At 65.9% G+C, this 27363-nt stretch overlaps 1 protein-coding gene across 1 annotated transcript; it reads left to right on the forward strand.

The window, feature by feature from the left end:
• The first annotated feature begins 652 nt into the window (after positions 1-652).
• Positions 653-13204, forward strand: LOC119248796 (actin). The gene is made up of 9 exons (XM_037515674.1): positions 653-734; positions 4127-4254; positions 6440-6568; positions 7060-7170; positions 8392-8476; positions 10202-10363; positions 11328-11516; positions 11950-12131; positions 12952-13204. The coding sequence occupies exons 1-9, from the start codon at positions 653-655 to the stop codon at positions 13093-13095; spliced, it is 1212 nt and encodes a 403-aa protein (XP_037371571.1). The 3' UTR covers positions 13096-13204.
• The last annotated feature ends 14159 nt before the right edge of the window (positions 13205-27363 follow it).

A 27363-nucleotide genomic window follows, 5' to 3' on the forward strand; every position in this document is an offset into this window, starting at 1 on the left:
ACTTGCAGGGGCGGCCATGGAGTCAGCACTGGGCCCCCGCATGGCCCCTGTGTCCTGCGTCCACGCCCGCCCGCAGAAGCCAGACCAAGGGCACCTGGAGGGAGCCAGTCCCAGAAGCCCCCTCAGGTGTGTCTGTGACCGCTGTGGGGGGAAAGAGTGGGCGCCCACGCTGGGCCCCCTGCCCCCCACGCTGACACGCCTGCTCCACCCCACCTTGGGCCCAGCTGTGCTCCCGCCAGGGAGCCCCTCGAGGCCCCCTCGCTCCTGAGCGCGTGGAAGTAGACAGGTGGAAAGGCAGGCAGGGGCTAGAGAGGCTGTGCCGGCCACTCCAGCGGGCCCGGCCAGCCCTGAGGTCACCTGTTACAGCACAGGGCCATTGTTGGGCAGAGCGCGCCCGGCCACCAGGGCGCGGTGGCCCCCAGCACCGGCCTCTCAGGCGGCCAGGAGGTGCGGCCGCGGTGGGCTCTGCATAGCCGCCCTGGGCTCCGAGGCTCTGGCTGGGCGGACAGCTGGGCCCGAGCGGTCCCCCCCAGGGGAGGGCAGGAGGGGGGTCTTTTCACGCAGCCGCTTGTTCCGCGGCTCCGGTGCGGCCTGGACGCTCTCCCCTCAGTTAAAGTCTTTCAGGCTCTTCCTTTTCTTAACAGGAGAAGCGATGGCGCAGGCGAGACCACCGCTGCAGCTGAGCGTGGCGCTCCTGAGGCCCGGGCTGTGGGCGACGCTCTCCCGGGGCTCAGGTAAGAGGGGGCCGGGCCGGGGCTGGGGGGCGCTGGGCCCGGGCGTCTCGTGAGGGAGGCAGTGCTCTCGTCTCCGCACTCCCCTCGCCCCCTGCCGTCAAGGAGCCCGTCCCCCGGCGGGGCTGAGCCTGGTCGCTCGGGCCCTCTCCGTGCTGCCAGGGAGCACAGGGTCCCCCGGGTGTGGGGAGCAGGGCTGGGCCCCAGCGTCGCCCCGGCAGAGCTTGGGGAGCTGGTCCTCATTCCTGCTGAGGTGTCCAGACGCCGGCCCAGCGAGCGCCCCGGGGGACTCCTGCTCGCACATTTGAAATCTCCCCAGCGAGACAAGCCAGGCAGCACCTCGGAAAGTGGGGGCCCCGGGGACACTAAGGCCTCAGTGGGCAGGGACTGCAGTGTCCCGGGCCGTGCTCCCCGCTGCCCCCCTCCCCACCTGTGGGCGCCGGCCAGGCCGAGGACGCTGCTTGGCGGGTACGGCAGGAGCTGCAGGCCGGGCCCAGGACGTCAGGGCCCCGAGAGGGCACCTGTGCCCACCTGGCCTTGGTGGGAGCCAAACACACCCCAACACCGGCGCCATCGGGGTGGGAGTGCTGGCAACTGTTGGAAAACACCAGAAGCACACCTGGCGCCTAGTGGGCGCCCAGGTTAATCCACACAGGACAGTTTCCAGGGTAACAGCAGGGCACGGTGAGCGCCATCTCGGGCCGCTGGGCCGGACGCGTGGGCAGGCTTGCGAACGGGGCCACCCGGGACACGCGTGTCGCAGCCGCGGGGGCCGGTCGCAGCCGCTCGGCTCTGCCTGCCAGTGAGAAAACAGCCACAGACGACATGCACGCAGGCATGCACACGCAGGTGTCGCTGCGGTGACGTCACCAGGGTGTGGGCCCACAGGTGCCTCAGAAGAGGCACCTGTGAGCCCATGGCCTGGGCCGGAGCCCTCCTGGGGCCGTGCAGCTCACGACTGGCCAGCAGGGGGCACCCGGGCCACGCCAGGAATCAGGCGCTTGGCAGGAAGCGGCTCCTGCAAAATCCAGCCTGGGGGTGGAGTGTGTGTGTGTGTGTTTTGTGTGTGTGTGTGTGTGTGTGTGTGTGTGTCCCCTGGCGTGTGTGTGTCCTGGCGTGTGTGTCCCCTAGCATGTGTGTGTGTCTTGGCGTGTGTGTGTCCTGGCGTGTGTGTGTCCTGGCATGTGTGTGTGTCCTGGCGTGTGTGTGTGTCCTGGCGTGTGTGTGTGTCCTGGCATGTGTGTGTGTGTCCTGGTGTGTGTGTGTGTCCTGGCATGTGTGTGTGTGTCCTGGCGTGTGTGTGTGTGTCCTGGCATGTGTGTGTGTCCTGATATGTGTGTGTGTCCTGGTGTGTGTGTGTCCTGGCGTGTGTGTGTGTCCTGGCATGTGTGTGTGTGTGTCCTGGCATGTGTGTGTATCCTGGCATGTGTGTGTCCTAGCGTGTGTGTGTGTCTTGGCGTGTGTGTGTCCTGGCATGTGTGTGTCCTGGCATGTGTGTGTCCTGGTGTGTGTGTGTCCTGGTGTGTGTGTGTCCTGGCGTGTGTGTGTGTCCTGGCGTGTGTGTGTATCCTGGCGTGTGTGTGTGTGTCCTGGCGTGTGTGTGTGTCCTGGCGTGTGTGTGTGTGTCCTGGCGTGTGTGTGTGTGTGTGTGTGTGTGTGTTCAGGGCTCCGGCTGTGCGCCGTGCTGGGGGCGGGGGGCAGGGTGGGAAGGCCTGCGCCTGGAGCTTTCTCCGACATCCCAACACCAACTCCTTGGAAACTTCTGCATGTCGACACGTACGCCTTGTGCAAATGAATACTGAATTGTAAGCAGGTGATTGTGCCGTCCTGGGCACTAGACCAGGCAGCCTGCGTCCTAGGAGACAGTGGCTGTCCCTTCAGGCCACGTTATTTAAATACCGGACGGACTAGCTTAGGGGAGAGGTGGGGCTGGCCACCCCAATTCAGCTCTGGCACCAACCTGCACCCTTAGCAAGTCCGTCAAGTCCTGCAGCTGCAGGCGGCGTCCTCCTGGGGGGGAGAGTGGGCCAGCCAGCCGCTTGCAAACACATCACTTGGCTCGAATCAGCAGCCATGTGGTGGGTGTGGAATACTATACAGCGGGGAAAATGAGCCATGGCCACGTGTGTCAACGCCGGGCAGTTGCCAAAGACTGAGCAAAACAGGAATCCACCAAAACATGCCCAGGACCCTTACTCCATCCCCACAACCGAGCGCGGGCAGAACCCAGCCTCCCCTTATTTAGGGGCGGAGCCAGGTGTGTGAGGGAGAGCAATCGTTAACATCAAGGAAAGGGCGGTGGCCAGCTCTGGGGGGACAGGAGGCCCCTGGGGGCGCACAGAGGCTTAGGTGACACTAGAGGCTTTGCGGGTGGTGGGCTACACAATGACTTCTTAGAACAAGCAGTCGCCCTATAAGGAGCACCAGCTTGCGTGCCGTGGCGTCATGGCAAGGCACCCCAGAGGAAGGGAAATTGGTCTCCCCCCATTTGTGTCTCAGGCGCCGCACTTGGCAGCCGGGGCGGGGGAAGCAGACCTGGAGAGGCCACCTCTGGCCACCAGGACTTGCGGCATAACTTTCTAGAAATGCTACGGGGACAAAGAACGGCCCCTCCCATGGACATCAGGCTCCGCGGAGAAGCAGTGGCAGGACCGCCAGCGCCAGCAGCCTTGGCCAGGAGGTGTCGGGGCCAGAACAGAGCGAAGGAGCCCCAACCCCCCACCTGGAGGGGCTCCTGGCCTATCGGGGCGACCGGGCACGTGGAAGTTGGGGGGAGGGTGTGGAAAGAGCTGCGTTGTGGGGCCCTCAAGGTGACCGATGCCTCTGGTCAGCAACTTGGCCAACCGTTTGTGGAGCATTTAAATGCTTGGCCTCGGGCCTCCCCGGTGGCGCAGCGGTTGAGCGCTGGGTTGCGAAGCTGCCCGCAGCCTCTGCAGCACCAGTTCGTTCTCCGGCCATCGGGCGAGGGTCCCGCATGGCGCGCAGACCTCTCCTGCCGCCCGCTGCTCCCCTCAGCAGTGTCCTTCGGTCCTTCTGCCTGCTCTGCTCCCCGCTCTGGCTCTGGTGAATCCTCTCACCCTCCGCGCTTCTGACTGTGCCCAGTGCTTGTACAAATAAATACATAAACAAATCTAAAAAAATAAAAAATAAAAAATAAATGCTTGGCCTCAACGAGCCGTCCTGGGGGTGCACCGTGGGGAGCCGTCCTGGGGGTGCACCCCACGCTTGGACACACAGTCACACCACGGCGACTCACAAAACCAGGACGGGGTCGGGGGGTTGTCAGCAGCTCTGTCCCCACCTGGCAGCGAGCCACAGGCTCCTGGTGTCGGGGAGAGGCCGGCCCGGGGCCAGGTCCACGCGGGCAGCATGACCATGAGGTCATCTCCCCGCAGCCCTCCCTGCGGCCGTGAACACGCCCCTGATCTGTGACTACGGCTCGGGCTTCAGCAAGGTGGGCTTCGCGGGCATGGAAGCGCCGCTGGTCATGTTCCCCACCGTCCTCGGGAAGCTCCGGCACAACGTGAGTGGCCAGCGCCCTCCCAGCTCCTCCTCCCAGAGGCGGCCGCCGCGGGTCCCACAGGGCCCCCCACCTCCCCCGCAGGGTGGGCCCCCCAGAGCCTTAGAGCTGCCGGCCAGGTGGGCGAGCATCCGAGTGCGGGGCGCCGGCTGTGCAAAATGCAGAGGCCCAGGCCCACCCCCAGGACTCCTGCTTCGGCAGGTCTGGGAGGCGCCAGGGCTTGTGCTTCTGGCCACTTCCCAGGTGAAGTGGGTGCTGCTGGCCTGGCCGCCCCTGGGCTGTGCTTAGGCTGTGGCACGAGGCACAGCGCACGGGGGAGGGTGCGCACGGAGCGGGCGTCATTTCTCAAACCACGTGCACCAGACACAGCCCCTGGCAGGAAGGCTCCGGGACGGGTGGGGACTGCGGCGTGTGCCCAGCCTGGCAGGGTCTGCTGCCGCTGCTCTGGGCGAACGTGGCCCTGTGTGGCCGGGTCTTCCTGCTTTCGTGGAGAATTTAGAAAATCAGATGTTTTTAATTTTTGTAAGTCGCACAAAGTCTCCCATCGTAACCACTTCCAAGTGCAGGTGCTGCCGCAAAGCAGCCGTCGCCCCCGCACCTGCAGAACCTTCTCACCTCCCCAGCCTGGAACTCGGTCCCCCGAAACACTCACTCCCGCCCCCCGTCCAGGCCCACGGCTCCCCCTCTCCTCTCAGTGTAGGAATTTGGCAGAATTCACAGAGTGTGGCGCTCTCGGTGCTGACCCAAGTGGGACCCCACGGCACTTGTCCTGGGCTTCGGGCTCAGTCACGGGGGCCGGGTCCCCGGGTCCCTCCACGTTGGAGCAGGTGCTGGAGTGTCCTTCCTCTTCAGCTGAATAACCTCCCACGCGTGGGTGGGCGGCCTTGTGTATCCGTCACCCGTCCGAGCAAGGGGCTCTTCCGCACTGCAGCGCTTGTGGACAGCATCTAAGGGAGTGGGGGTGGAGCAGTAGCCGTCGGGGGCGCCCACTGTCCAGAAGAGGGGTGGCTGGATAAGGGGCAATCAGTGCTTAAGAAATTCCCACGTTTGCATCAAATTTTGAGACGTCACCTCAAGACCCGTGCCGCCCAGACAGAAGAGAGCTTCAGGCCAGGTGCCCAGCGCTGCCCCGGGTGGGGGCTCGCTGCACCTCGACCCTCAGACCTGCGTGTCCTTGGCAAGAGGCCCTCCTCTGCCTGCCGTCCCTGCCGAGCAGCGGCGTGGGCTGCTCTCTGGGCTCCAGCCGTGCTCCCTGTGCTCCACCTCCAAACTCCCGGGCTGTGCCCACCTCCCGCTCGTCCTCCGCGCTCGGCTGACGGGCACGGCCCCGTGTTGTGACCATGTCAGACGTCACGCTGCCCACGCGGGCGCTGGGCCCTGGGACAGGCAGAGAAGCCGGCCCCCCGCCCAGGGAACCCAGCAGCAGGCGAGCCTGGAAGCAGGTCGCAGGCGCAGGATCACGGCAGGACAGCGTCCTCGCCGGAATAGACGCGGTGACCAGGACGGACGGAGAGGACGGCGGCCCCCAGCACCACCACTAGGTCTCCCCTCCTCCCCCGGGCTTCGCCCGCTCAGGGCTCGTGTCTGCTCCCACATCCGCGCTCGGGACCCCTCCCGCCCCACTTGAGTGTTGCCGCCAAGAGGGCAGTGAGGGGACCCGCGGCCCCGGGGAGGCAGGACCAAGGCCACCCAAGGCCCCCGAGTCCTGGCACCCCCGGAGCCTGCACAGCTGTGGCGTGGCCCGAGCACCCTCGCTCCCCATCTCAGGCCGCAGCTCTAACCTGCTCCTCCCGGTCCTTGCGCCTCCCTCCACCGCCCCCCGCCGCCCACTTAGGTTGGGGCCAGCTGACCAGTGGGGGACCCTGAGGCTCGTGTGGGTCTGTCCTTTCAGTTTACCAGGCACGGCCCCCGCCTCTGTGCCCTGAAGGCCCAGATCCTTCCCGTCTGCTTTCTGGGCACATGCAGTGGCCAGTGTGCCCACGTGTGGCTCCGGGCCTCCTCCTGCCCGGCTTCTGCACGCGCAAGGCCAGGAGGAGCTCTGCTGGGGCCTGGGTGCGGGTTGCAGGCCCTGCCGAGACCTCTCTGCACCCTCGGGAGGGTTCCCGGCCCCTCCCGCCCCCGGCCCTGCCACTGCCCGTGACTGAGCAGGGGGCTCAGGCCGGAGCTGACCGGGGCCGGCCGTCCCCAGCGCCTGTTGGTGGGACTGGAGGATCAGGACTGGCTCATCGGCACGGAGGCCATGGACAAGCTCGGGCAGCTCAACCTGCAGTGGCCCATCGCCCGGGGCGCTGTCACCAACTGGGACAACATGGAAAAGGTGGGTGCCGCGTCAGCCACAGGGCACCCCCTGCGCCCCAAGGAGGGCTCCACAGCAGGCTGGTGGGGTCCTCCCCGGATGCCCGAGGACAGGCCCTGACCGCGGGGCCCTGAGGAGAGCCCGCTGGGATCCTGGCTCTGCTGCCGTGGCCGCCAGCGTTTGGACGAGACTCCGCCGCTCCAGCCTGTTTCCTCACCGGGACGGAGGGGCCTGATTTTCCTATGTCAGAGCCACAGGGCATGATGGAGAAAGGCCCTTGATCTTCCTCAGCCGGTGGAGCCAGGCGACAGTCAGCAGACGCCAGATAGCAAGTGCTAGCCGTGGAGGGCCGCAGCTGGGCCCGGGGCACGCCAGCCCGACTCCCGGCCGGGGCCTGGGGCTCCCAGAGCCTGAACCCAATGGCCTCCGCAGGTGCCAGGCCAGGCTAGCCCAGGGTGTGGCTGCAGGCGCCACCCACCCTCCGTGCCCGGCTCACCTGCTGGCTCTCCCAGGTGTGGCACCACGGCTTCTACCAGGCGCTCCGCGTCGCCCCGGAGCAGCACCCCCTGATGATGACGGAGCCGCCCCTGAGCACGATGTCTGACAAAGAGAAGGTATCCCAGGTGAGAGCAGGGCCGGGGTGGCCTGCGGGGCCGGGCCCCCCCCCCAGGTGGGCCCCCTCCCAGCCGGGCCGTCTCGCCTTCTCTGCTCGGCGAGATTAGGGCCCGAGCGCTGTCCCTCTACTCTTACCACAAGGCCACCCAGCCTGAGAGTCCACGGCCTTGCGGCCAGTCTAGGGGCTGGGGTGGTCAAGCCTCTGCAGAGAAAGAAATCGGGGCGTCCAGAGCTCCAGCAATTGGCTCAGGCCACAGAGCGACCAGCCTGTCTGCTCGCCGCCCTGTTCTCCTAAGGACTGCGTGGCGCCCGCCCCGGCCTGGAGCCCCCGCCTCGCCCTCTGAGCCCCTGCCCGCCCCCGCCTGCCCGGGAGGAGCAGAGGGTGCTCGCGCAGCTGCCAGGTTGCAGTGGATCGAACCAGACGGGGATCCCGGCCAGGGCGCCTACGGCCAGAGAGGAGGTTCCCTGCCCGGTCCAGACGCAGAGCCCTCCTTGCGGCTGGAGTGGGGACTGGCTCGGCCGTCACAGAGGCAGGGGTCCTGGGTCTGCGGGGTGGGCGGCTGGGGCCGGAGAGCGCGGCTGCGCGTCCCGAGGCCGGAGCAGCTCCTTGTTCGGGGCAAGGCGCAGGCTTTCGGTGGTGTCCAGACCTTCCCTGGTGGGCCAGGCCTGCCCCATCCCAGGGACGACGGGAGCTGCTCGTGCCGGGAGGCGCCTGCCCCTGGGCTCCCGCCCTGGGCCAGTCAGGGCTTGGGGCTCCCCGGCCTCGGTGTCCTCATCTGTCCCTGGAGTTGACCGCAGGACCCCTGAGGGCCTTCCCAGCTACCCGGCCTCTGGCCTCGCATCCCCCACTGGCCACCCACCAGCTGCCCCACAGCTCCAATTGGCTGGCACCCCGTCCCCCTCGGCCCCCGGGCCCCACCCAGGATGGACCTACAAGAGTGTGCTCGTGGGGAGAAGGCGAGGCCCGCAGAGGTGCTGCATGCTGCGCCCCCTCCCCCGGGCGGGGATGGCGGCTAAACAGCCAGGAGCTGTCGCGTCCGGCTGGCGATGGGTCCCTGGGAGGGCGGGAGCAGGACGGCCCCGCCGGTCGGGGGGGAGCCGGGGTGAGCGGTGCTGCCGCCCGCCCCGCGTCGGGCTCTCAGGCGGGGTGGCCAATGCCCGGCCAGCTGGGACCACCCCCCCCCCAGTGGCCGCCCGCAGCCCACGCCACCCTGATGCTGCCCCCGCAGATCCTGTTCGAGACCTTCAAAGTGCCCGCCCTGTTCTTAGGCAACCACGGGGTCCTCTCCCTGTTCTCCTCCGGCCAAACCTCCGGTGAGTGCCCCGGCTCTGCCTCCCAGCCCAGCTGCTCCCAGTCCCTGGGCTGCGCCCCCTGCCGAGTAACGAGAGGGGGAACCCTGGGAACCCCACCCGCCGTCCCCGGGGCTGGCCACGGCCCCGCTGGGCTTCCTTGGCTTACACAGCTCCGCGGGGCGCGGGGCGCGGCGGGAAGGCGCTTCGCTGGCTGCGCGCGGGCCCTTCTGACCAGCCTGGGAGCGAGGCGGTGCTGGGGCCGGCGCCCGGCCTCCTCGCAACGTCTGAGCCGTGGCACAGTCTCCGCGCGGATTCTGGAATCAGCCTGTCGGGTCCTGCTGAGAAAGCCCCGCTGGGATGGCCGCGCGGCGGCCGGGAGGGGCGTCGCCTGCCCCCAGCTGACAAGCGCGCCCGGGTCACCCCTGGCTTCCCTGAGCAGCTCCCCGTGGCTTCCGGGCGTAAGTGGCGCGTCCACCGTCAGCCTCAGCGGCGAAGGCTTCCTACGTGGTGACGCCGGGGTGCGTGGGTCCAGTCGGGTTCTGGTTGTCACCCGCGGAAGGACAAACGGCCTTTCTGTGTCGCTGTGTCCTCGCGCCTCGGGCCGGCAGCGGCTGCGCAGCTTCCCCGGATGCCTCCGTGGGCCCCGTGTTGTCTGGGAGCGGGTGGTTTTCTTGCTTCTTTCCACCCAAGATGTTTTTCGTCGCTTTTCCTGGCCTGGCTGCTCTGGCTGGGGCCTTCCGGCCGCGCTCGGCCTGCCCGGCCTGGGAGCCGCCCTCCCCCTCCGCCAAGCGCGGGCCGCGGGCTGCTGGGGCCCCTTCCTCGGCCGCGGCGTCCTCTTGCTGGGGTTTGCTGGGAGATTCGAAGTCAGGCTCTGGGGTTTTCTCCACCTGTTGACGCGGCCGCGTAGATGTTGCCTCTTGGTTCTGAGACCCTGAGTCTCGCTGACTGGACAACCTTGCGTTCTGAGCCGGAGCCGCTTTCCACACACCGTTGGCGCGGGCTGCTCGGGGTCTGGCCTCTGCCGCGCGGGCGGTGGCCTCCGTGTGTCTGTCCCGAGGCCCGTGGCTCCGGGACCACCTCCTTTGTCGCTCATGTCCACATCTTGCAAACCGCCCTTCCTGGTGTCCGTCCTCTGCAGTTACTCGAGCTGGAGGGTCCCCTCCTTGCCCCCGTCCAAGCTGGGCGTGGGGGTCGTGCCGGCTGTTCATTCACCCTCGAGCTTTCGGTTGCCAAACTCAGCAGGTGACAGACGCCGCCTCCCAGGGCCCACTCGACTCTGGGAAGCCCCTGTGCCCCCATTTCCTACGAAGTGAGGCCAGGCACCCCTTCCCCGCGGCCCGCATCACCCAGGGTCGGCGGCGTCCTCACTCTCTGGCCCCCACTGACGCGGCCCCCACGTCTGAGGGCCTCCTGGGACTCCTGCCCGCCTGGACGCAGATGGTTCTGGGGAAGAAGGGGGAGCCATGGTCACCTCCTTCCGCTTTTACCTCTCCTTGGCAGCTGCTCTGACCCTGTGCCTGGCGCAAGAGAAAATCCTCAGGCCCCTGAGGCCCTCAAGCCCTCAGGCCCTCAGCGCCTGGGTCTGACCAGACAGCTCTGCCCAGGGAGCCCCCGGGGAAGGGCTCGCTCAGAAGACCCGGTGCCTTCCCTTCCCGTTCCGTCCCCACCGCCTCCTGGTCCCGCAGACCCGACGACCGTGGCGCGGCCGCCGCCCTGCGACACTCGCCGGCGTGCTCTCGTGTCTAGGGACCGCCATTGAGTCTGGGGAAGGGATGACGTACATCGTGCCCATCATCGAGGGCTGTCCTCTGCCTCAGTCGACCATGAAGCTGGACGTAGCCGGCCAGGACCTGACCTTGTACTTCCTGCAGCTGTTGACAGACAGTGGGAACTTGTTGGTGAGCTCAGGTAGGCGTCGCTGCCCTTGGCCTGGTCAGCCAGTCCCTGGGGAGTGACATCCTTCTAGCCTCGCGTCACCTCCAGCCCTCGGTGTGTAAAGCTAAGGCTACCTGCCCCCCCCCAAGTTCTAAGACATTGCGCCCTGACTCAGGGACAGCTAGTGGACAGGTGACGGCAACGATGCCGATGGAGGTGGTGACAATGTGATAGGCCACACTTGCAAAGTCCCCGCCCAGAGCAAGTTGCTGGGGTAGGGGGAACATCTCACCCACACTGCACCCCCACGCGGTGGACGAATTATCTCCGTCACGAGAGGGAGAGACGTAGGAAGGTCGGCGACATCAACAGCCTATGAGTGGTGGGTGTGTCCGAACAGAGGGACAGACTATGGGGCCCCCACTCCGAACACAGAGCTGGGTCTAAAGTCTGTTGTCAGCGAGGGGAGGGGACACGCTTCCAGATCCTTCCCAGGTGGGGGCTCTGCTGTGGGCTGATGGTGGCCAGCGACCCAGCAGGCGGGGTGGGGCACCAGTGGCACCTCCTATTTTAATAGATAGTAAAACTGAGTTTGATTTCCTAGCCCCCCACAAAATGTACACCTTATCTAGTGGGGTGTCAGCCTACAAAATGCAGGCTTTTTCAAACATTTAGTTTAGGAGGTCCTTTTCCTGGCTTTCCACAAACCCGGGTCACGCCCACTCCGCGTCAGAGGGGCTGGACTGGCAGGAGCTGGGAACAGCCAAGGGCACTGCCCGCCACAGGAGCTCGAGCCACGGGCACTGCCCGCCACAGGAGCTCGAGCCACGGGCACTGCCCGCCACAGGAGCTCGAGCCACGGGCACTGCCCGCCACAGGAGCTCGAGCCACGGGCACAGCCCGCCACAGGAGCTCGAGCCATGGAGACAGGCGCCTGGGAAGTGCAGGTTTCTGTGGGCTCAGCGCCGGCCCGCCTGTCCTTGACCTCTCCCCCCAGCTGACCGGGAGTGGGCTCGCTACGTGAAGGAGAAATGCTGCTACGTGGCTTTGGACTTCGCGCAGGAGAAGGTGGCGCCCACCTCGCCCGTCCGCACGGAGAAATTCCGGCTGCCCGATGGCCAGGAGCTCACACTCGGCCGGGAGAGGTTCTCGTGCCCGGAGGCGCTCTTCCAGACAGACCTCATAGGTGAGCCGGGGCGGCGGGGGGCGGCGAGACCCCAGGCGCGTCCGCCACAGGGACAGGGCTGTTTGCGCCGAGGGGTTCTGCTTTGAGCAGCAGAAAGCAGGAGTGGCCCCCATTTCATCCCACCCCCATAGCCGCATGGAGCACTGGCCTCTGCCCGTCGCCTGCTGGCCGTTGTCCGTGGGCTCTGCCCTCTCATCCTCCTCCCAAACCAGGGCGCCCCGTGTCACGGGCGGGACCCGGGGAGCGTCTGTCAGAGGCGGTCAGGACCCCGCCGACCACGGGGCTTCTCGTCACTGCACACTCCTCACCCCGCTGTTCACAAGATGACCCGAAGTGCACAAATAGGGGCGACTTCCCCCCGGCCCCCAGGGGGCAGGCAGAGCCGGGTGCACCGCCGCCCAAGCCCTGGCTCCAGGCCTTTTCCCCACCGCAGGGAGAAACAGCCTGGGCGTCCACGCGCTGGCCTTCCAGAGCATCAGCTCCTGCAGCCCCGCCCTCTGGAAGGTCCTCTTCGGCCACGTCATGCTGTGCGGGGGCACGGGCTCCTGTGCCGGCCTGCGGCTCCGGATGCAGAAGGAGATCTCCGCCCTGGTGACCCCCACAATTCAAGTGAAGGTGCGTCCTCCCCCTCCCACCCCCCGGGGACCTCCCGAGTTCACCCCCAGACACTTCTGGAAGCAGAGACGTGCTGGCATGGCCAGGCCTTTGGGGTAACATCAAACCACAAGTGCTCAGGAGCCCCAGCTCTGACCTTGGGGGTGGGGAGCCCCCAATGCAGGCAGCGCCGGGGCCAAGACAGGAGACGAGAGGGACTGTCATCTACGGGGCAGGGCAGCGGGGCAGGGGCCGGCCCTCGGGAAGGTGGCCTGGTGTAGATGGTTGCAGGTGGGGGGCAGGAACCAGGTGAAGGGGGGTGCCGGGGCTCAGAGCGGGCGGCAGAGGTGGCAGGACCCCAGGATTTGCAGAGACAAGCCAGGTCGCCGAGAGCAGGGAGCCAAGGTGCAGGCCTGAACAATGGGAGACAGAGAGTGTCCCGAGGTGGGGTGACGCCTGAGGCGCTGGGAGGGATGTGGCGCCTGAGTCTGGGGTGTTCGGGGACACACAGAGAGCCCGGTGTTGGGATCGGGGCTCCAGGCCCCCACCTGGGAGTTCAGGGCAGCGGCTTGGGAGGAGGGAAGGGAAGGAGACGGAGGCCGACGTGCAGCCACGGGCGGGGTGGGGGTCCAGCAGGAGGTGCTGGGAGGGGCGCGGGGCTGGGGGCACTAAGCACTGTGGGTCATCCTGGCCTTGCCAACCCGGGGGAGCCTTTAAGGGGAGAAGAAATTGCATTTGACTTGCCAGTGTGGGGGCAGACATGGCGGCCCATGAAGTTTGCTCGGGGACTGATGCCGTGTCCCCAGTTTCGAGCCGCATTGTGATTCTGGTCCCCCTCCAGGTCGCTACCTGCCCCAAGCCCAAGCACAGCGCCTGGGTGGGCGGCTCCATCCTGTGCTCCCTCTCCACCTTCAAGGACATGTGGGTCACCATGGCAGAGTACACAGAAGTGGGGTCCTCCATCATGAGCAGGCGGAGCTTCTGATCAAACTGGGGACCCCTGGACCTGCCGCCTGCCCCCGACACCACCCGTGGGCGCTCGGGCCCTGCTCAAGCACACGCCTTCCCCACATGGCAATAAAAGACACGCTCTGGACAAGGCGGACAGCGTCCGCGGCACCGCCTCTCGCCCACCTGCCCAGGCGGTCAGGATGCCCAGCTCTGGCAGCCGTGAGCATTGCTCAGTCCCAGTGAAACTGGGGACCTGTCCCCACCTTGGGGCTCCAGCGCCGGCCCTGCTCGTGGGCAGGGTCAGCAGCAGGGGAAGGGGGCACTTCACCGCCGGCCACCAGTGGCCCTATGGGGGCTCAGGTGGCAGTAGAGGCCGGCGGTGATGGTGGACGATGGGGTTCCCCTGCCACGCACCCCAGGGCCACAGTCCCTGGCCCAGGGCTGCAGGGAAGAGCGTGGGGCCCGCTGGGCCAGCTCCAGGCCGTGGCTCCTGCAGCTGTGGTCAGTGGAGAGCCCAGGTTTGGTGCCTGGAGCGTGGAGTGGACCATCAGGTGCGGCCGTGAGCTGGCTGGTGCTGGCCCAATCAGCCACAGGGTTGAAATCAGCCCAATCAGGCTTGCAGGGGGAGGGGGGCTGAGAGAGGAGAGAAGGCAGGAGCCAGCTGGGGGCACACGCGCTCACAGACGCTCCGGCTCTTGGCTCCCGGCCTCAGAAGACTCTCGAGCTCTCTGACCCTGCTTGGGAAGGGCCCTGCTCCTGGCTCCGGAGGCAGAAAGGAGAAGCGTCCAGGAGCCGACCTCTGAGGGGAGAGGCCGGGACCGCCCCTGCCCCCAGCCGCTGCTAACACCGCCTGGAGGGGCTCCGAGGCCAGGGCTGGGGTCCGGACCTGCCTGTGGTCGGTGTGGGCCACTCGAGCCGTGACGCTGCCGACTGGCAGTGACCGGCACTGCTGGCCAGTGCTGCCCAGCACTGTGGACTGGTGCCCGGTGTCCAGCCGCCCCGAGAGCTGGCAGCACTCCTGATGGCCATGCCGGTGCCCTCCAGCTCCCTGAGCACCTGCAGCTGCGGTGACTCAGGCCTCGTTGGCGGGCGGCGCCATCTTGGTCGGGACTGTGGCGATGACGGCGCTCGGGCCTTAGAAACAGTTTCCCCGGTTTGTCCAGCCCCCGGTTGTCGCTCCCCGAGCCTGAGGGATCTCAGGGTCGTACAGGCAGGTGAGGACCCCGCAGGCAGTGCCCGCCCTGTCCCGGCTCTGGCCTGGGTGGCGGCACCCCCAGCACCCCCACGAGAGCCAGCCTTGCAGGCCTCGGTCATCCGCGCTTCTGGGCGGCTCTCTGGCCTGACAGCGTGTGTCCCTCCTCCAAGGAGAGACAGGAGCGTCGCCCCTCGGGCCGCTCACAGCACGCTGCTGTTGGCAGCCCCTCGCTCCCCCAAAGGCCCTTCTCGCCTTGGCACAGGGGACGTCTGGAAGGCAGGAGGCTGCGCCCGGCAGTTGGGCGGCTCCAGGCGCTGCAGCCGGCAGCAGAGGCCGGGGCTGGCCTCCCGGCACTGGTCATGGCCGCGTCCACGCTCGGCTGCTCAGCCTGTGGCGCTCTGAGTCCCGAAATCCACACACAGTCTGTGATTTTAAAATGCTGACCGCCAAGAGACGCCCACCTCCCCAAGCTGCGGGCTGTGCGTGACAAGCCTGCCGGCTGCACTGACCCAGCTTCTGTTTTTCACGGCCCATGTCTGCAGGCGACGCCGCGGCGGGTGTGGGTCGTGGACTGGGGCCTGTGCAGGCGTCCAGACAGCGGGCACCCGGCCCGTGAGTGCCCGGCCCGGTGAGTGCCCTGGGCTCTGCACCCGGCGCGTCGGGCCCGGTCACTGGGGGTGGCCAGAGGGAGAACGTGAGGTGGCCATGCACACGGGAGGGAGGTTGTAGCAGCAGGAAGGCCACAGGGCAGGATCTCTATGGCCCAAGCAGACGGGTGAAGGAGGAGTCCTGGAGCCCTCGGTGGCTTTGCAGGCTTTTATTGAGTTTACTGGGTACACAGTAGGCAGGGGGCCCGGGGGGCCGGGAGGCTGGCAGGCCCCACAGCCCCTGGCGAGTCCCCACTCTTTCTGGGCTCTCTGGCGTTCTCTCGTGGCCTTGCTTTCTCTCTTCTCGTCTCTTGCTCTGCTCTTCCTCTGGCGTCCCCGTGACGCTGCCCTTGTAAGCCCAGCCTTAGCCCAGTGTCCCCACTTACGCACGCCCACACCCCACTCCAGGGGCCGCCATCAGGTGTGTGTTCAGGACCACAGGATCCATCATCCATCCTAATGGCGGGAGGGCAGGAAAGCCGGATACTTCCCCTACAGAGGTGAAGGCAGAGAGGGATGAAAAAGTGAAAACAAAAGAAGCAGATGTCAGATGAGACCAAGCGGAACCTTCAAAGAGGAAGTTCATTTACAAGGGGGGCGGCGCAGCCAGCAAGGGCATAAGTCAAGAGGGAAGCATCCGGAGCAGTGTAGACAGGAAGCGGGAGAATCGGCGTAGACAAGTCTCAGTACCGTCACCAGCAGGGATCGCCGACTGAGGTTCATTTTGCCACAAATGCAGAAGCAAGGCCGAGACAGACGTCCACAGAGGGTGTTCAGCCTCCGGTCCTTGCCAGAGCAGGCTGCCAGCACCTCACACAGCAATTACTCTTCAAACTATGGGCAGGCCTCCCTGGTGGCGCAGGGGTTAAGACGCAACCTATGAAGCTGTCTGTGGCCTCTGCAGCACGAGTTCCCTCCCCAGCCGGCCAGGGAGCTACCCACAGGGCGCAGCAGACCTCTCCTGCCGCGCCCGCTGCTCCCCTCAGCAGTGGATTTCGGTCAGTCTGCCTGTTCTGCTCCCCGCTCTGTCTCTGGGGAATCCTCTCACCCCCGCGCCCCTGGCCTGCACCCAGCTCTTGCATGCATAAATAAATAGATCTTTTTAAAGAAGCAAACAAATAAACTATGGGCAGATAGAAAGCGAAACATTGAAATGAAAAAGTGTTACCAGAATTCGCACGTGTAACCCAGCCTGCGCCTGCCTGGGTCCTCCAAGGCCGTGTGATTGTCAGCGTTCAGCAAGTGATCCACATTAACGCCTCACAGTGAGTTTCTCCCGTTAAATACACAACAATTAGCGATCCTAACAGTCCATTATGACTTAATTGGCTGCTGAAATTTGCTTGTTAAAAGCCAATTGAGAGATGGTGATAAATACCTGTAAGCTCAGCCTCCCACCTTGTGACATTCCTGTTCCTGGAGCATCGGGCCTCCCCCTTGGGCCAAGGAAATCCACGCAGGGGTCGCTCAGCCCTCACACCCGTCGTCCCCGGAGGGCAGCTGGACGTCAGGTCTCAGGCCATGAGGCTCGTGCTGCGGCCGGGCGGCAGGCTCAGCCGGGGCCGCTGTCACCCCCGGGGCCTCCTGTCCCAGCTGTGATTTCAACGGCAGCCGGTCCCAGGTCACACAGGACGCCACTCCGCTCTGGACGCCGTTCCTGGGCCAGCCCCGCCTGTGTCTGCGTTTCAGTGCGGGCTGCTCAGGGAGAGCGAGGCGGGGTTAGAGGCCACCCGAGGCACGCCTCCTGTTCCTGATATTCATCCATCCATCCCTGCGTCGTTCCTCATCATCCATCCGTCGCTTACCCGGCCATCCATCCATGCCTTCGTCATCCGTCTCCCCGCCGGCCAACCATCCGCCCCTCGCCCACCAGCCATGGCTCCAGCCATCCGGCTGCCCAACCACGCATCCACCCCTTCTTCAACCCTGAGGTCACACTGCGTCAGCACAGGTGTGCCCTCAAACTACCTGCATTTAAATTCCGGGTCATCCTAAGTTTACCTGTGTGACCTTAAGTTACTAACTTTCTATGCAGCACCGTCTCCTCACCTGTAGAATGGAGGAAAATATTGCAGTGGCTTCAAATTCACCCCAGAGGAAGGACTTAGAGAAGTGTCTGAGAAAACTGGTTAGTGAACAGCTCAGTAAATGTTAGTTATCATCATTACTGTTACACGTTCACCCACACACACTGGAAGCCAGAGGCAATTCTTAAAAAAGGCCCAGAAGAGGCTCTGGAGTCCAGAAGCCCCGCAGGAGGGTTCCCGGAGCTGACTTCACCGGCGGGCCCTGGAACACGCGGGGTGGTTCACACACCAGCAGAAAGGGGAGTTTAACTTTGAAACCGGGTAATTAAGCGTTTTATGCTACTTTGAAACAAGGACAATGTGGTTTTAGTCATAGGTTTCATTTGTGTCGCTAAGGCTTGGTAATTTTTTTAAACAAAGCGTGACACCGTCTTCAGCTTGGTCCTGGGTAAGACGGCTGCTTTAACTTACTGAACGTGATTTTTTTTTTTTTTAAGGATTTTTTTTATTATTATTTATACAAGCACTGGGCACAGTCAGAAGCGCGGGAGGGTGAGAGGATTCACCAGAGCCAGAGCGGGGAGCAGAGCAGGCAGAAGGACCGAAGGACACTGCTGAGGGGAGCAGCGGGCGGCAGGAGAGGTCTGCGCGCCATGTGGGACCCTCCTCCGGGGCCGGGGAGCAGCCGGGGATGGAACCGTCGCCGCAGAGGCCGCGGGCAGCTCCGCAACCCAGCGCTCAACCGCTGCGCCACCGGGGAGGCCCCAATGAACGTGATTTTTAAATACCGAAGGCGATTGCTTGCTGGAGTTTGGGGAAACCCCCGCGAGCAGCTCACCCCGGCAGAGCCGAGGACGGCGAGGGACGGGGCTCAAGGTGGCCGCCGGCAACGCTTAGCAGCGCAGGGGGAAAGCAAAGGACGTCAAACCGCAATGAACCCAGGAGAGGCGCGGGCTGCGCCTGCAAAGTGGCGCCCGGGCTCCGGCGGAGCTCGCGCAGTGGCGGCCTCAGCAGGCGGGAGCCAGGAGAGACGTGGTCAACTTGGAGGCCCGCGCTGGGGCACGGGACAGAGCAACACAGAAAAGCAATGGGGGCCGGGGGAGCCCTTTGGGACAACTTGAACAACGTCATCTCAGGGAGGGGGGTCCCAGAAGAAGAGGAAGGTAAACGGAGAACGTTTATTCTAAGACAAAGCTGCCGGGAGTCAGCGCAGCGCGGAAGAGACCTGGACGCGCGGTGCAGGGGGCCAGAGAGCCGCAAGCAGAATGAGCCAGGCGGGTGCCTGATGGCGACCTGGGCCTCGAGACAGCGGCTCACAGAGGGGGTGGCCGGCCCCACCTCCAGGGGGACGCGGGGCGCGCCAGTCAGCTCTCCCTCGGCCACTCCAGCCAAGTCCAGCGACACCCCCCGGACACTCCCCGTCAGCACCCACCAGACCCTGGCCCGGAGCCAGGACAGACCCGCTTGCCGCCCTTGCTCAGCCGTGGCCCTTGTGAACTGCTGGAGGAGGCGGGCCGGGCACTGCTCTGCAGCCAGCTCCAGGCCGGCTCTGTCGCGGCTCCAGGCCAGGTGGGTAACCAGGACGCGGGCAGGGTGTGTGTGTGGGCGGGGGGGCAGGTAGGGCACCGCTGGTGCTGGCATCTCGGTGTTGCAAGGCGATCGCTGCTGCGGCCTGCCCCGCCCTGCCGACATGACCCTTGGGGGCTCGCTCCAGGCACTCTGAGCCTGGTCCAGCAAGCGCCTTCGGGGTGCGGGACAGGCCAGGGCACGGGATGCTGCCTCTGCATCAGCGGGCCCAGAGTCCACCCTGGGCCTGCCTCGCAGTGTGGACGTGACCTGGGCACGCCAGGCCAGGCTGAGCACACCAGCTCCCAGGTCTTGGGGGCGGGGTGGGAGCCAGCAGCCCACTCTCGCCACCTCTGTCCCAGAGAAGCAAATGGACACATTCCTGGGGTGACCCTGAGCCTGGTCACGGGAGTGACCTCGTGCTGCCAGGGCCATGGCTAGGCCAGAGGTCCAGCATCTGGACAGACAGGATCTGGACAGTCCCCAGGAGGGACGCAGCAAGAGCACTTGTGGGTGGGGTCCAGCGGCCGAGCTGATGGGAGCAGAGGGTGGGGCGTGGGGGTGCCTGGGGCAGGGAGGGGAGGGTCACAGCCGGGGTTCCCGTCTCCATGGCGACGCAGGTGCCCGAGAGTTGGCAGACCGGCCATCTCGGATCATTCAGTCCCACCCGTGACCCTAAAAACATCCCGCCCGCAGGACTGGAAGTTTCTGTGGGATACTTTTCCCCTGGAGACCGAGGTCACCCTGTCAGGCTCCCCTCTAGACTGCTTGGGACCTCCCAGGTGCCTGCTTGCTGGCTCCTGGTCTCCCGGCCATGGCACAGGCTCTTCCGACGCTGCTAGCAGTCCCCGGGGGCAGGACGGGGCGCCCCATGCACAGGCAGCAGCCGCCCCGAGGCTGAGGAGCACGGGGCTCACACCTACCCCTGGGGCAGCACAGCCCCGGGGTCTCTGGGCCGCCCTGGGGAGGGCAGCTGGCTGGGCTGAGGGAAGAACGGGTGACCAAGAGCCACGAGACTGACCACTGCAGGCAGGGGGGACCTTCTTGTCCCCCTCCAGCCCCCCTCCCCAGGAGAGGGCCGGGCACTCGGGGCACTGCTGCACAGGGATGCTCCTGCAGGAGTCTCTCTGCCCCTCCCGGCCCCCCCTGCCCCCTCCCTGCTCTCCCGCCCCCTCCCTGCCCTCCCCCTGCCCTTCCCCCCCCACCCGCCCACGCTGTTGGAGAGCACGAGGGCCTCACGAATCTTGAAGTCACGTTTTCCGAGACCTGCAATTACGCCCCCAGAAAGACAAAGGCCACTCGGGGCCTGTGTGCCAGGCATTGCAGCCAGCTGGGGCTGCGCTGGGCCGAACCAGCCAGCAGAAGGGGGGCCTCGGGTGAGGGGCTGAATAGGCTCTGAATGGGGGTGCAGCCACACCCCGCAAAGCAATTCATGAGCGAATGCCATTCACAAGCTGTTTTATCCGGAGGGTTAATCGCAGGCCCCCAGCTCGCTGCCCTCTCTGAGGCTCCTGCAAGATGGAAACTTCCTCCCCCACAGACCAGGGCTGTGAGGCAGGCGGGGGCCTGGGCAGGGGCCTGGGCAGGAGCCTGGCAGGGCAGGAAGTGGACTCGGAGCTCAGGGAGGAGAGCGGCGGACGGAGCACTGAGTGGGAGCACAGGGCAGGGAGCATCTGACAAAGGAACTCCAGGTCAGGGACGGCGGGAGCCCTGTGGGGAGCACTCCATGCAGGGGGAGCACCCTCTGGGAGCAGCATCTCGGGGAGCCCTGCACAAGGGCCATTCAGCTGGGGCCAGTGGCTGTCAGAGGGGCAGATTCCCGAGCCTCCCTGGCCCCCACCAGGGCTCAGGGCTGGGATCTCCGTGTTGAGACGCCCTCCCCCCGCCTCCTGTTCCAGTCGCAGCAAGTCGCTGTGCTGTGGAGCCCACCCGTGGGGTCCCCAGTATAGGCTGGCAGCCCAAACCCTCCAGCCCAGCTTTGCAGAGCCTAGGGAAGGCTCCGTGCCCTGCAGGCCTGTGCAGGGAGACCCACGGAGGAGGGAGGGAGCAGGGAGCCCAGCTCTCAGCCGCCTGGCGCTGGGGCTGAGGGTCCAGGACCACTTTCCCGGCAGAGGGGGTTTGGAGGTGGGGCTGGGGCAGCGGAGGGCAGAGATTTATGGGGAGGGCCCAGGCCTGCACCCTCGCCCTTCGCCCTCTGGGTGTAGGTCCTGTGCGCTGGGCCTGGGTATCTGCGGATGCAGGAGGCCCAGAGCAGTGAGCGCAGCCCGCAGGCGCCCAGAGCCCCAGTCTCGGCTCCGCAGAGCAGCCCCCCTCCGGCTCCCCAGCCTCCTCCCGGAGTGTTTCCTGGCAGAACCCCCAGCGCCAGCCACAGCCCTGTTCCCGTGTGCTGCTGGCCCATGTTGGGGAGCGCCCGGCAACGCCTGCCTGCGCTCCAGGCCACGCTCCCAGCCCTCCCGGAGCCTCTGGCCGTGAGCACCACTGTCCAGGCTGAGCGCCCAGGTCAGTTGCCTCCACGTCCTCCTCCCACAGGGCCTGGCGCCACCTACTGACCAGCCGCCCGCCCCGGGCCCTGGCGAGCCCTGCTCCCAGGCTGCTGCTGCAGACGGACACGCTGTGGGCAGCTTGAGGACCACGACCAGCTTGGGCTGATGTGAGAGGGAGGGAAGGGGGCAGACGACCCTGTAGCACCCAGCCCCGCAGCCCCGCAGCCCCGCAGCCCCGCAGCCCCACAGCCCCGCAGCCCCCCAGCCCCGCAGCCCCCAGCCCCGCAGCCCGCAGCCCCCCAGCCCCGCAGCCCCGCAGCCCCGCAGCCCCACAGCCCGCAGCCCCGCAGCCCCGCAGCCCCCCAGCCCCCAGCCCCCCAGCCGCAGCCCCGCCAGCCCCGCAGCCCCGCAGCCCCCCAGCCCCGCAGCCCCGCAGCCCCCAGCCCCCAGCCCCGCAGCCCCGCCAGCCCCGCAGCCTGCTTCCTGAACTGGGTCTGCTGCCCCCAGGGCTGGGCCCTCTGGGCACCTCTGGCCAGATCTGCTTCAAACTCAAACCCCAACGCACTTGCGTCGGGCTTCTCTCTCCTTCCAGCGCCCGGCTGCAGAGGCCACAGCCCGCGGGCTCTCTGGGGAGTCTGGCTCTCCTGGTTTGGCCCCCAAAGGACACTGAGCACAGCAGAGAGAAGCCCTTTCCCCCCATTCCCAGCCTGTGAGACGGAAGCAGAAAGGACTGGCCTGAGGTTACGAGGCCCAGCTCAGGCTCAGGTACCTGGAGGCCCCCCAGGCCCCCCAGAGGTGGGGCCCCCCCACACCCTCACTCGGAGGGGCTGCCAGCCCCGAGCCCGGGAGGCGTGGGCCGCGCGTCTCTCTCCTAGCGCGAGGGAAGAGGAGCAAGGTCACCATGATTAATGGGGAGCCCAGCTCGTCCCAGAATTGGAGGGGAAGTGGGTCACCCTCAGAGAGGCGCGCGGACGCATGTCGCCGCCAGTGGGGAAAGCGTCCAGAAGGCGCCAGGAAGCAGGTGACTTTGAACACGAGTCGGCCTGAAACCAAGGGTGGCGGCGGCCGGCAGATGACCCGCCCGGCGTGGGCCGCCTGGCATTCAAGACAACGTCGGAAGCTTCTTTTTGTTTCTCTGTCCACAAGCACCACACCTGGGGGGAGATTTGGGTCAGTCTAAGTGCGCTTAGAGAGTCAAACATTAGAGGCCATAATGCAAGTGTACGTGGCGATTCACAAACTGCAGCTCGACGCTTGCGTGAGCCCCTGGAGCCGCGAGTGTGGGGGCCGAGCAGCCGGCGGGGTCTCTCCTGAGGGGGTGCGACCCGGCGAAACCACGCCAGAGTCAGGGGAGCCTTGGTCTTGTGTGGCTTTGGGCCTGCGCCTCAGTCAGCTGCTGCGTGCCCCGGCCAGCCCAGCCCAGGCCCGAGGACTCCTCCGCGCCACTGCCCCAGAGGCCAGCAGTCAGCGGGCTGATCGCCGTTGCCGCGGTCACTCGACCAGGGACCTGTGGCCCGCGTGTCCTCCGTCACGTGATGGTCAGCTGGCTCCGTGGACCAGGAGGCCCACGGCAAGGCTCAGGGAGACGGCCGGCCTCACGTGGCCTTTCGGAGGGGCGCTGTGGTCAGACCGTTTTCTCCCCTTCCCCTCCTGAGGCGAGGCCACCTGCCGCCCCCCAGCGAGCCGTGTTCGCGCCCGGCCTTCTCACGTGGCCTCCTGGAGAGGGGTCAGGCGAGGTCAGCCACAGGTAAATAAAATAATGACGGCCTGCTGCGTCCGACCAGAGCCAGGAGGACCCCTGTGATGGGCAGGGCCAGGGCGATGGCCAGGCATGGCCGGGGGAGGGCAGGGGCCGGGCGGGGGAGGGCACGAGGATTCCCTCGCTTTCGGGATCTTGCAGGTTGACATGGAGACTCTAATTGTTCAGACGAGAGTGTCTCCCTGGACACTGAGGACGCCTGGGGGTGGGGGCTGCTGTGAGACCCCATAAGTATGACCAGCACCCCCCAGGGCCAGTAGGTTCCCCGAGACCCCGACCTAGTTCTGCTACAGATTCTCCGCCTGAGGCGCCAGTGCCGGGCACGCGTTCAGCGCGCGGATACCACTGCCCGGAACCACTGCCTGGAAGCCCCATCCAGCCCTGGTCCAGGTTGGGGGGCAGTGTGGGGGACGGGACAAAGCAGCCCTCCTCACTAAGGCTCAGGGAGCCCGGGAGCAAGCCAGATGCAGCTGACCTTGAGTAGATCTTTGTCCTTGATGCGTCCAGCCCTCCCCTAAGCAGGGGTCTCCAGGGCTGCAAGGGAATTTAGGGGTGACTGGACGTGAGGGCTCAGCCAAAGCTGAGGGCCCCTTGTCCCTCCCAAGTGGCCACCCCAGTGCGTCTTGGTCACCTCTGCCGCCAGCCGCTCTCCAATCCCCAAGGCAGCCTCGCCATCCCGGGAGCATCAGGTGACTGAGGCCGGTGTCCTGCAGGGCGGGCAGGCAGACGGCCCCCCTTATGCCGCCGGCACGGGAAGGAGAATGCCGAGTTTTTCTGGGCGCGCCTATAAATCCGTCATAGAATTCTGCGTTCTCTGCGTTCAACGGCGCTGTCAGACGTGCCGACTGGAGTCTCTGCCACGGCCCTGGCGTGGGTGAGTCCTTGACCTCGAGCCGGCTCCGGGGGCCTGGCGGGGGCCCGCTCACCACCTGGGTTGAGCTGAAGGTTGCAGCTGATGCTGCCTCAGACCCAAGGGCCCAGTTGGGCGATCTGGGCCAGAGTCTGCTCACACGCCACCTATTTTGAGAAATTGGGCCATCAGAAAATAGACAGGCCCTCGTCCCGGAGCCTGGAACCGGCCCCGTAGTGATCACGCTGCGGCGACACCCCCAGCCCGGGACGTTCCGCAGCGGCGCCTTCTTTTAAGCACCTCAAAATCTCTGAGAATAAAATTGGCTAAACTGCCTCACAGACGGCAGCTAAACTGCCTCACGGGCGGCCGTGGGCAGAGGCACCGGGCGCACAGGCTGTTGGCACTGCGCGGGCACCCCCTGCCCCCTCGGACACGGAGCCTCCAAAGCTGCCCGTGGAAAGGAGGCCGGTGGAGACGATGCGGGAGGGGGGCTTCTGCCGGTGCTCGGTCAGCGATGCCCCAAACCAGCAGACGCTCCTGTCTGAGACAGACAATAAATACCCAAACCCCAGAAGGCGTCTAGCTCCAAGATTCGGGGTGTTCTTACCCCAGGATTAGGGGGTGTTCTCACCCAGCCGCTTCCTGGAGTGGTTCGGGCCAGGCTGAGTGTGCACAGACCGAGTGCAAACAGAAGCTGTCTGGCAGGGTCTCCCGGAGTCGCGGCCACGTCCCACCCCCCCACCCTGGTTCCTCAGAGCCCATCTGGGCGGAAAACGGCTCCGAAGACCCCCCGTGACACAGGAGGGCGGCACCACGACTCATGAGCTATTTACCCAGCACAGGCTGCGGGCAGTCGAGGTGGGTGCCGCGGGCTGTCGCCTCACGTTCCCAGGAAGGGCAGTGAAGTCAGTGATACGTGCCCCGAAGAGGGCAGCGGCGGGAGAAGGGCCAGCGAGGCCAAGTTCAAAAGCCAGAGACGGCCTGAAACAGGCGAGGGCCGGGGCTGGCCTCCGGGTGAAGGTGCTGGGGTTTCGCCCACAGGGATGGGAGGGAGGGCGAAGCGCACAGGGGTGCCATGTGGCCAGGAGATGGGGCGGCATCTCAGGGGTGTGGCCAGGGGTAAGGGGGCCCCGGAAATGGGCGTCATGGCTGGGGTTCCTTCAGAAAGACGGATTTGGGCCAGGGCTGAACTTTCCCGCAGACGAGAGTGTTGCCAAGGTGAAGGCGCACCGGGGGCCAGAAGATGCCAACCGAGCCAGGGCTGAGGATCCGTGCAATGAACGGGGACCCCTCCCCCCAGCCCTGCCCAGCTCTCGGGCCCAGCTGTCGGGCCCGGAGAGCAAAGAGCCAGATGGAAGCAGGGGGGTGGACAGATCCCGGGGGAAAGGTTTCAGAGGAGAGGAACTGAGGTGACCTGAGGGGCTTGAGCTGGTGGGGGGGGCGTGTGGGAGGCAGGGTGTGGGGAGGCGCTGGAGGTGTAGAAGATTTCACCGTGGGCGGGAAAGAAAACAAAGCAACTTTTGAAAAGAAAGGCAAGTATTAATCCCAGGAAAAACAGAAAAGTTGTACAAGGAAAACGTAGTCACCCTTAACTCAAAAGCAGACACTATCGACCCAGTTGCAGGAACACAAATAAATAATGTGCAAACTTTGGAGCGCCGCTGATCTGAGAAGATGAGAAAGGAATTGCCGACTCAAAGAGAGGGGAGCGCCCACCATCCTCCAGGTAGTGCCCAGGATGGAGGGGTCGAGAGTGTGCGTTGGAAGCAGTGTTTGTTCAGAAGTTCAGCGAATGTAAATACTCACGGACTTTACCCAGCAGATGCCTTTGAGGAGCTGGGGAAGGTGGGAGTGAGGATTCTTGTTGGTCTTTAGGGGACTTTTGTGCTATGTGGCAGAAGGTGCACACCCAGCGATCTATGAACGCAGATACTTGGATGTGTGCACGTTAAATGCAGGCTGTGCACACCATGCACGCGTGCACGTCCGCCTGATTTACAAAAAGACAAGGAGAAAGAGCAAGAGCCAGAGCAAGCCCTTGCCTTTTGCCTCTGCAGGGGAGTGGCGGGAAGGGGCCGAGAGTAGGAAGCAGTGGTTGCTGGGACTCATGTTGCCCTCGAGAGGGGGAGCCGGAGTCCAGCCGTCGCCTGGATGCCCTGACATGCGATGTCAGGGCAGGTGGAGGGAGCTGTGCGGGCATAATGGCCCCCAGTCCCAGTCCCAGACCCCCACCGGGAGGGAACGGGCCCCACTTGGCACCTTCTGCCTTCCTCCAACACCAGCCTCTCCGCAGCCGCCCTACAGGCGCCCCCGCCCCGCGGAAGACAGGCCCCAGCACCTTCACTTTCTCCTCTTCTCACTCTGTCTTTTAGCCTCGGGTTCCCCCAAGGAAATCCTCACCGGATAGCGAGTGTCCAGAAAAAGCTCACCTTTGCCCGCCACCGGCAGGCTGGTGCTGCTCACAGCTTCCTCCCGCGCAGCCGCAGGGCAGACCTGGGGCAGAGGCAGGGGCCCCCTGCTGCGCCTCTAATAGCTGTGACCAGCGACCCCACAGTGCTGCAGGCCGGCGGGGATGTGGGACCTGGATGGGCGGAGGCGAGGGCACACGGCCTGGCCTGGAGCCCAGACACCTGGCCGCCTGGGGGGCACAAGCCCAGGCTCCGAAGGGCAGCTCCGGGGCGAGCTCTCCCTTGACGCCAGGGCCTCCGTGCCCGCCTCACTCCCGCCTCACACGGGACGGTGGTGGGGCAGCTTGCAGGGGTTCTCGAGGAAGGACAGGTGGACAGGTCCCTGCGGGTGGCCCCGGAGGAGCCCGTGACCCCGCCCCACTGCCCCTCCATCCCCCTCCGGCTGCCGGCTGCCCCCAGCGCTCAGGAGCCGCCGGTCAGTCACCCACGCCGCAGTGCAGGGGCGGCCGCCCCTCCCGTCTCTCCTTCTCGGGGCCACACCTCCCTCCCAGGCCGCTGAGGCCCCAGGGTCTCCTGCTTGGCCAGGACAGGAAAAAGGGCCCGAGTGCCGGCGCCTTCCGGCCTCTCCCTCCCGCGTCGCCCTGTTCTAGAAGCTGCAGAGGAACCGCCGCGGAGCCCCGAGGAGCACTGAGCGCTGCAAGGGCTTCTCGTCCGTGGAAACGCAAGGAACGTGGGGGGCATTTCCGCTCCCCTCCAGGCCGTCCCGGGGCCCCTGGGGTCCTCCCCACAGCAGGCAGGCAGATCAGCGAGTGACAGACAGCGAGGCCGCAGGGAGGGAGTCCCGGTGTGGGGCAGGGGAGGGTGGGGCTGGAGTGGCGCCATCTCCCCCGCCGCCTCCTGCCTGCCCAGGGCACCACAGCCATGTGCCTCTCCGGCCTCTGATTACTAGAATGCAAAGCTCTCTTGCTCGTCCGTGCAGATGCAGGTCCCAGAAAAGCACGGAACACAGTAGGTCCTCAATGAACAGGTACTGGGCGGCTGATGGCTTTCCCTGCAGGAGCCGGGGAGCAGGGGCCAGCAGGGCAGGCTCAGGCGGGGGCTGCAGCGCTGACCTAAGACAAGCAAAGGGAGGCGAGGGCGAAGCCAGGAGCCTGGCAGGATGAGGCCTGGTTTCTCTCTTTCTTCGGCCATTCCGAGAGCCGCCGAGGTGGCGCAGACGCCGAGAACTGACAGCAGCCAGGCCGGCTGGTCAAGGTGGTGTGGGTTAGGGAGCTGGTCAGGCCTTTGCACCGCTGGCCTCCGTGGCTCTCGCTGCGGCCTTGAATGCAGGAGGCGCTTGGGGGCGTGGGCACAGGGCACCGGGC

This window comes from Talpa occidentalis, unplaced genomic scaffold, assembly GCF_014898055.3.
Source record: "Talpa occidentalis isolate TD23 unplaced genomic scaffold, MPIMG_talOcc4v2.1 talOcc4.17, whole genome shotgun sequence".
NCBI classification, from domain to species: Eukaryota; Metazoa; Chordata; class Mammalia; order Eulipotyphla; family Talpidae; genus Talpa; species Talpa occidentalis.

Coding starts and splice junctions, on each gene's coding strand:
- LOC119248796 (XM_037515674.1), top strand. CDS start 653: ATGGCGCAGGCGAGACCACCGCTGCAGCTGAGCGTGGCGCTCCTGAGG. Junction 8,477..10,201: donor CTCCTCCGGCCAAACCTCCG/GTGAGTGCCCCG, acceptor TCTCGTGTCTAG/GGACCGCCATTGAGTCTGGG. Junction 11,517..11,949: donor CTTCCAGACAGACCTCATAG/GTGAGCCGGGGC, acceptor TCCCCACCGCAG/GGAGAAACAGCCTGGGCGTC.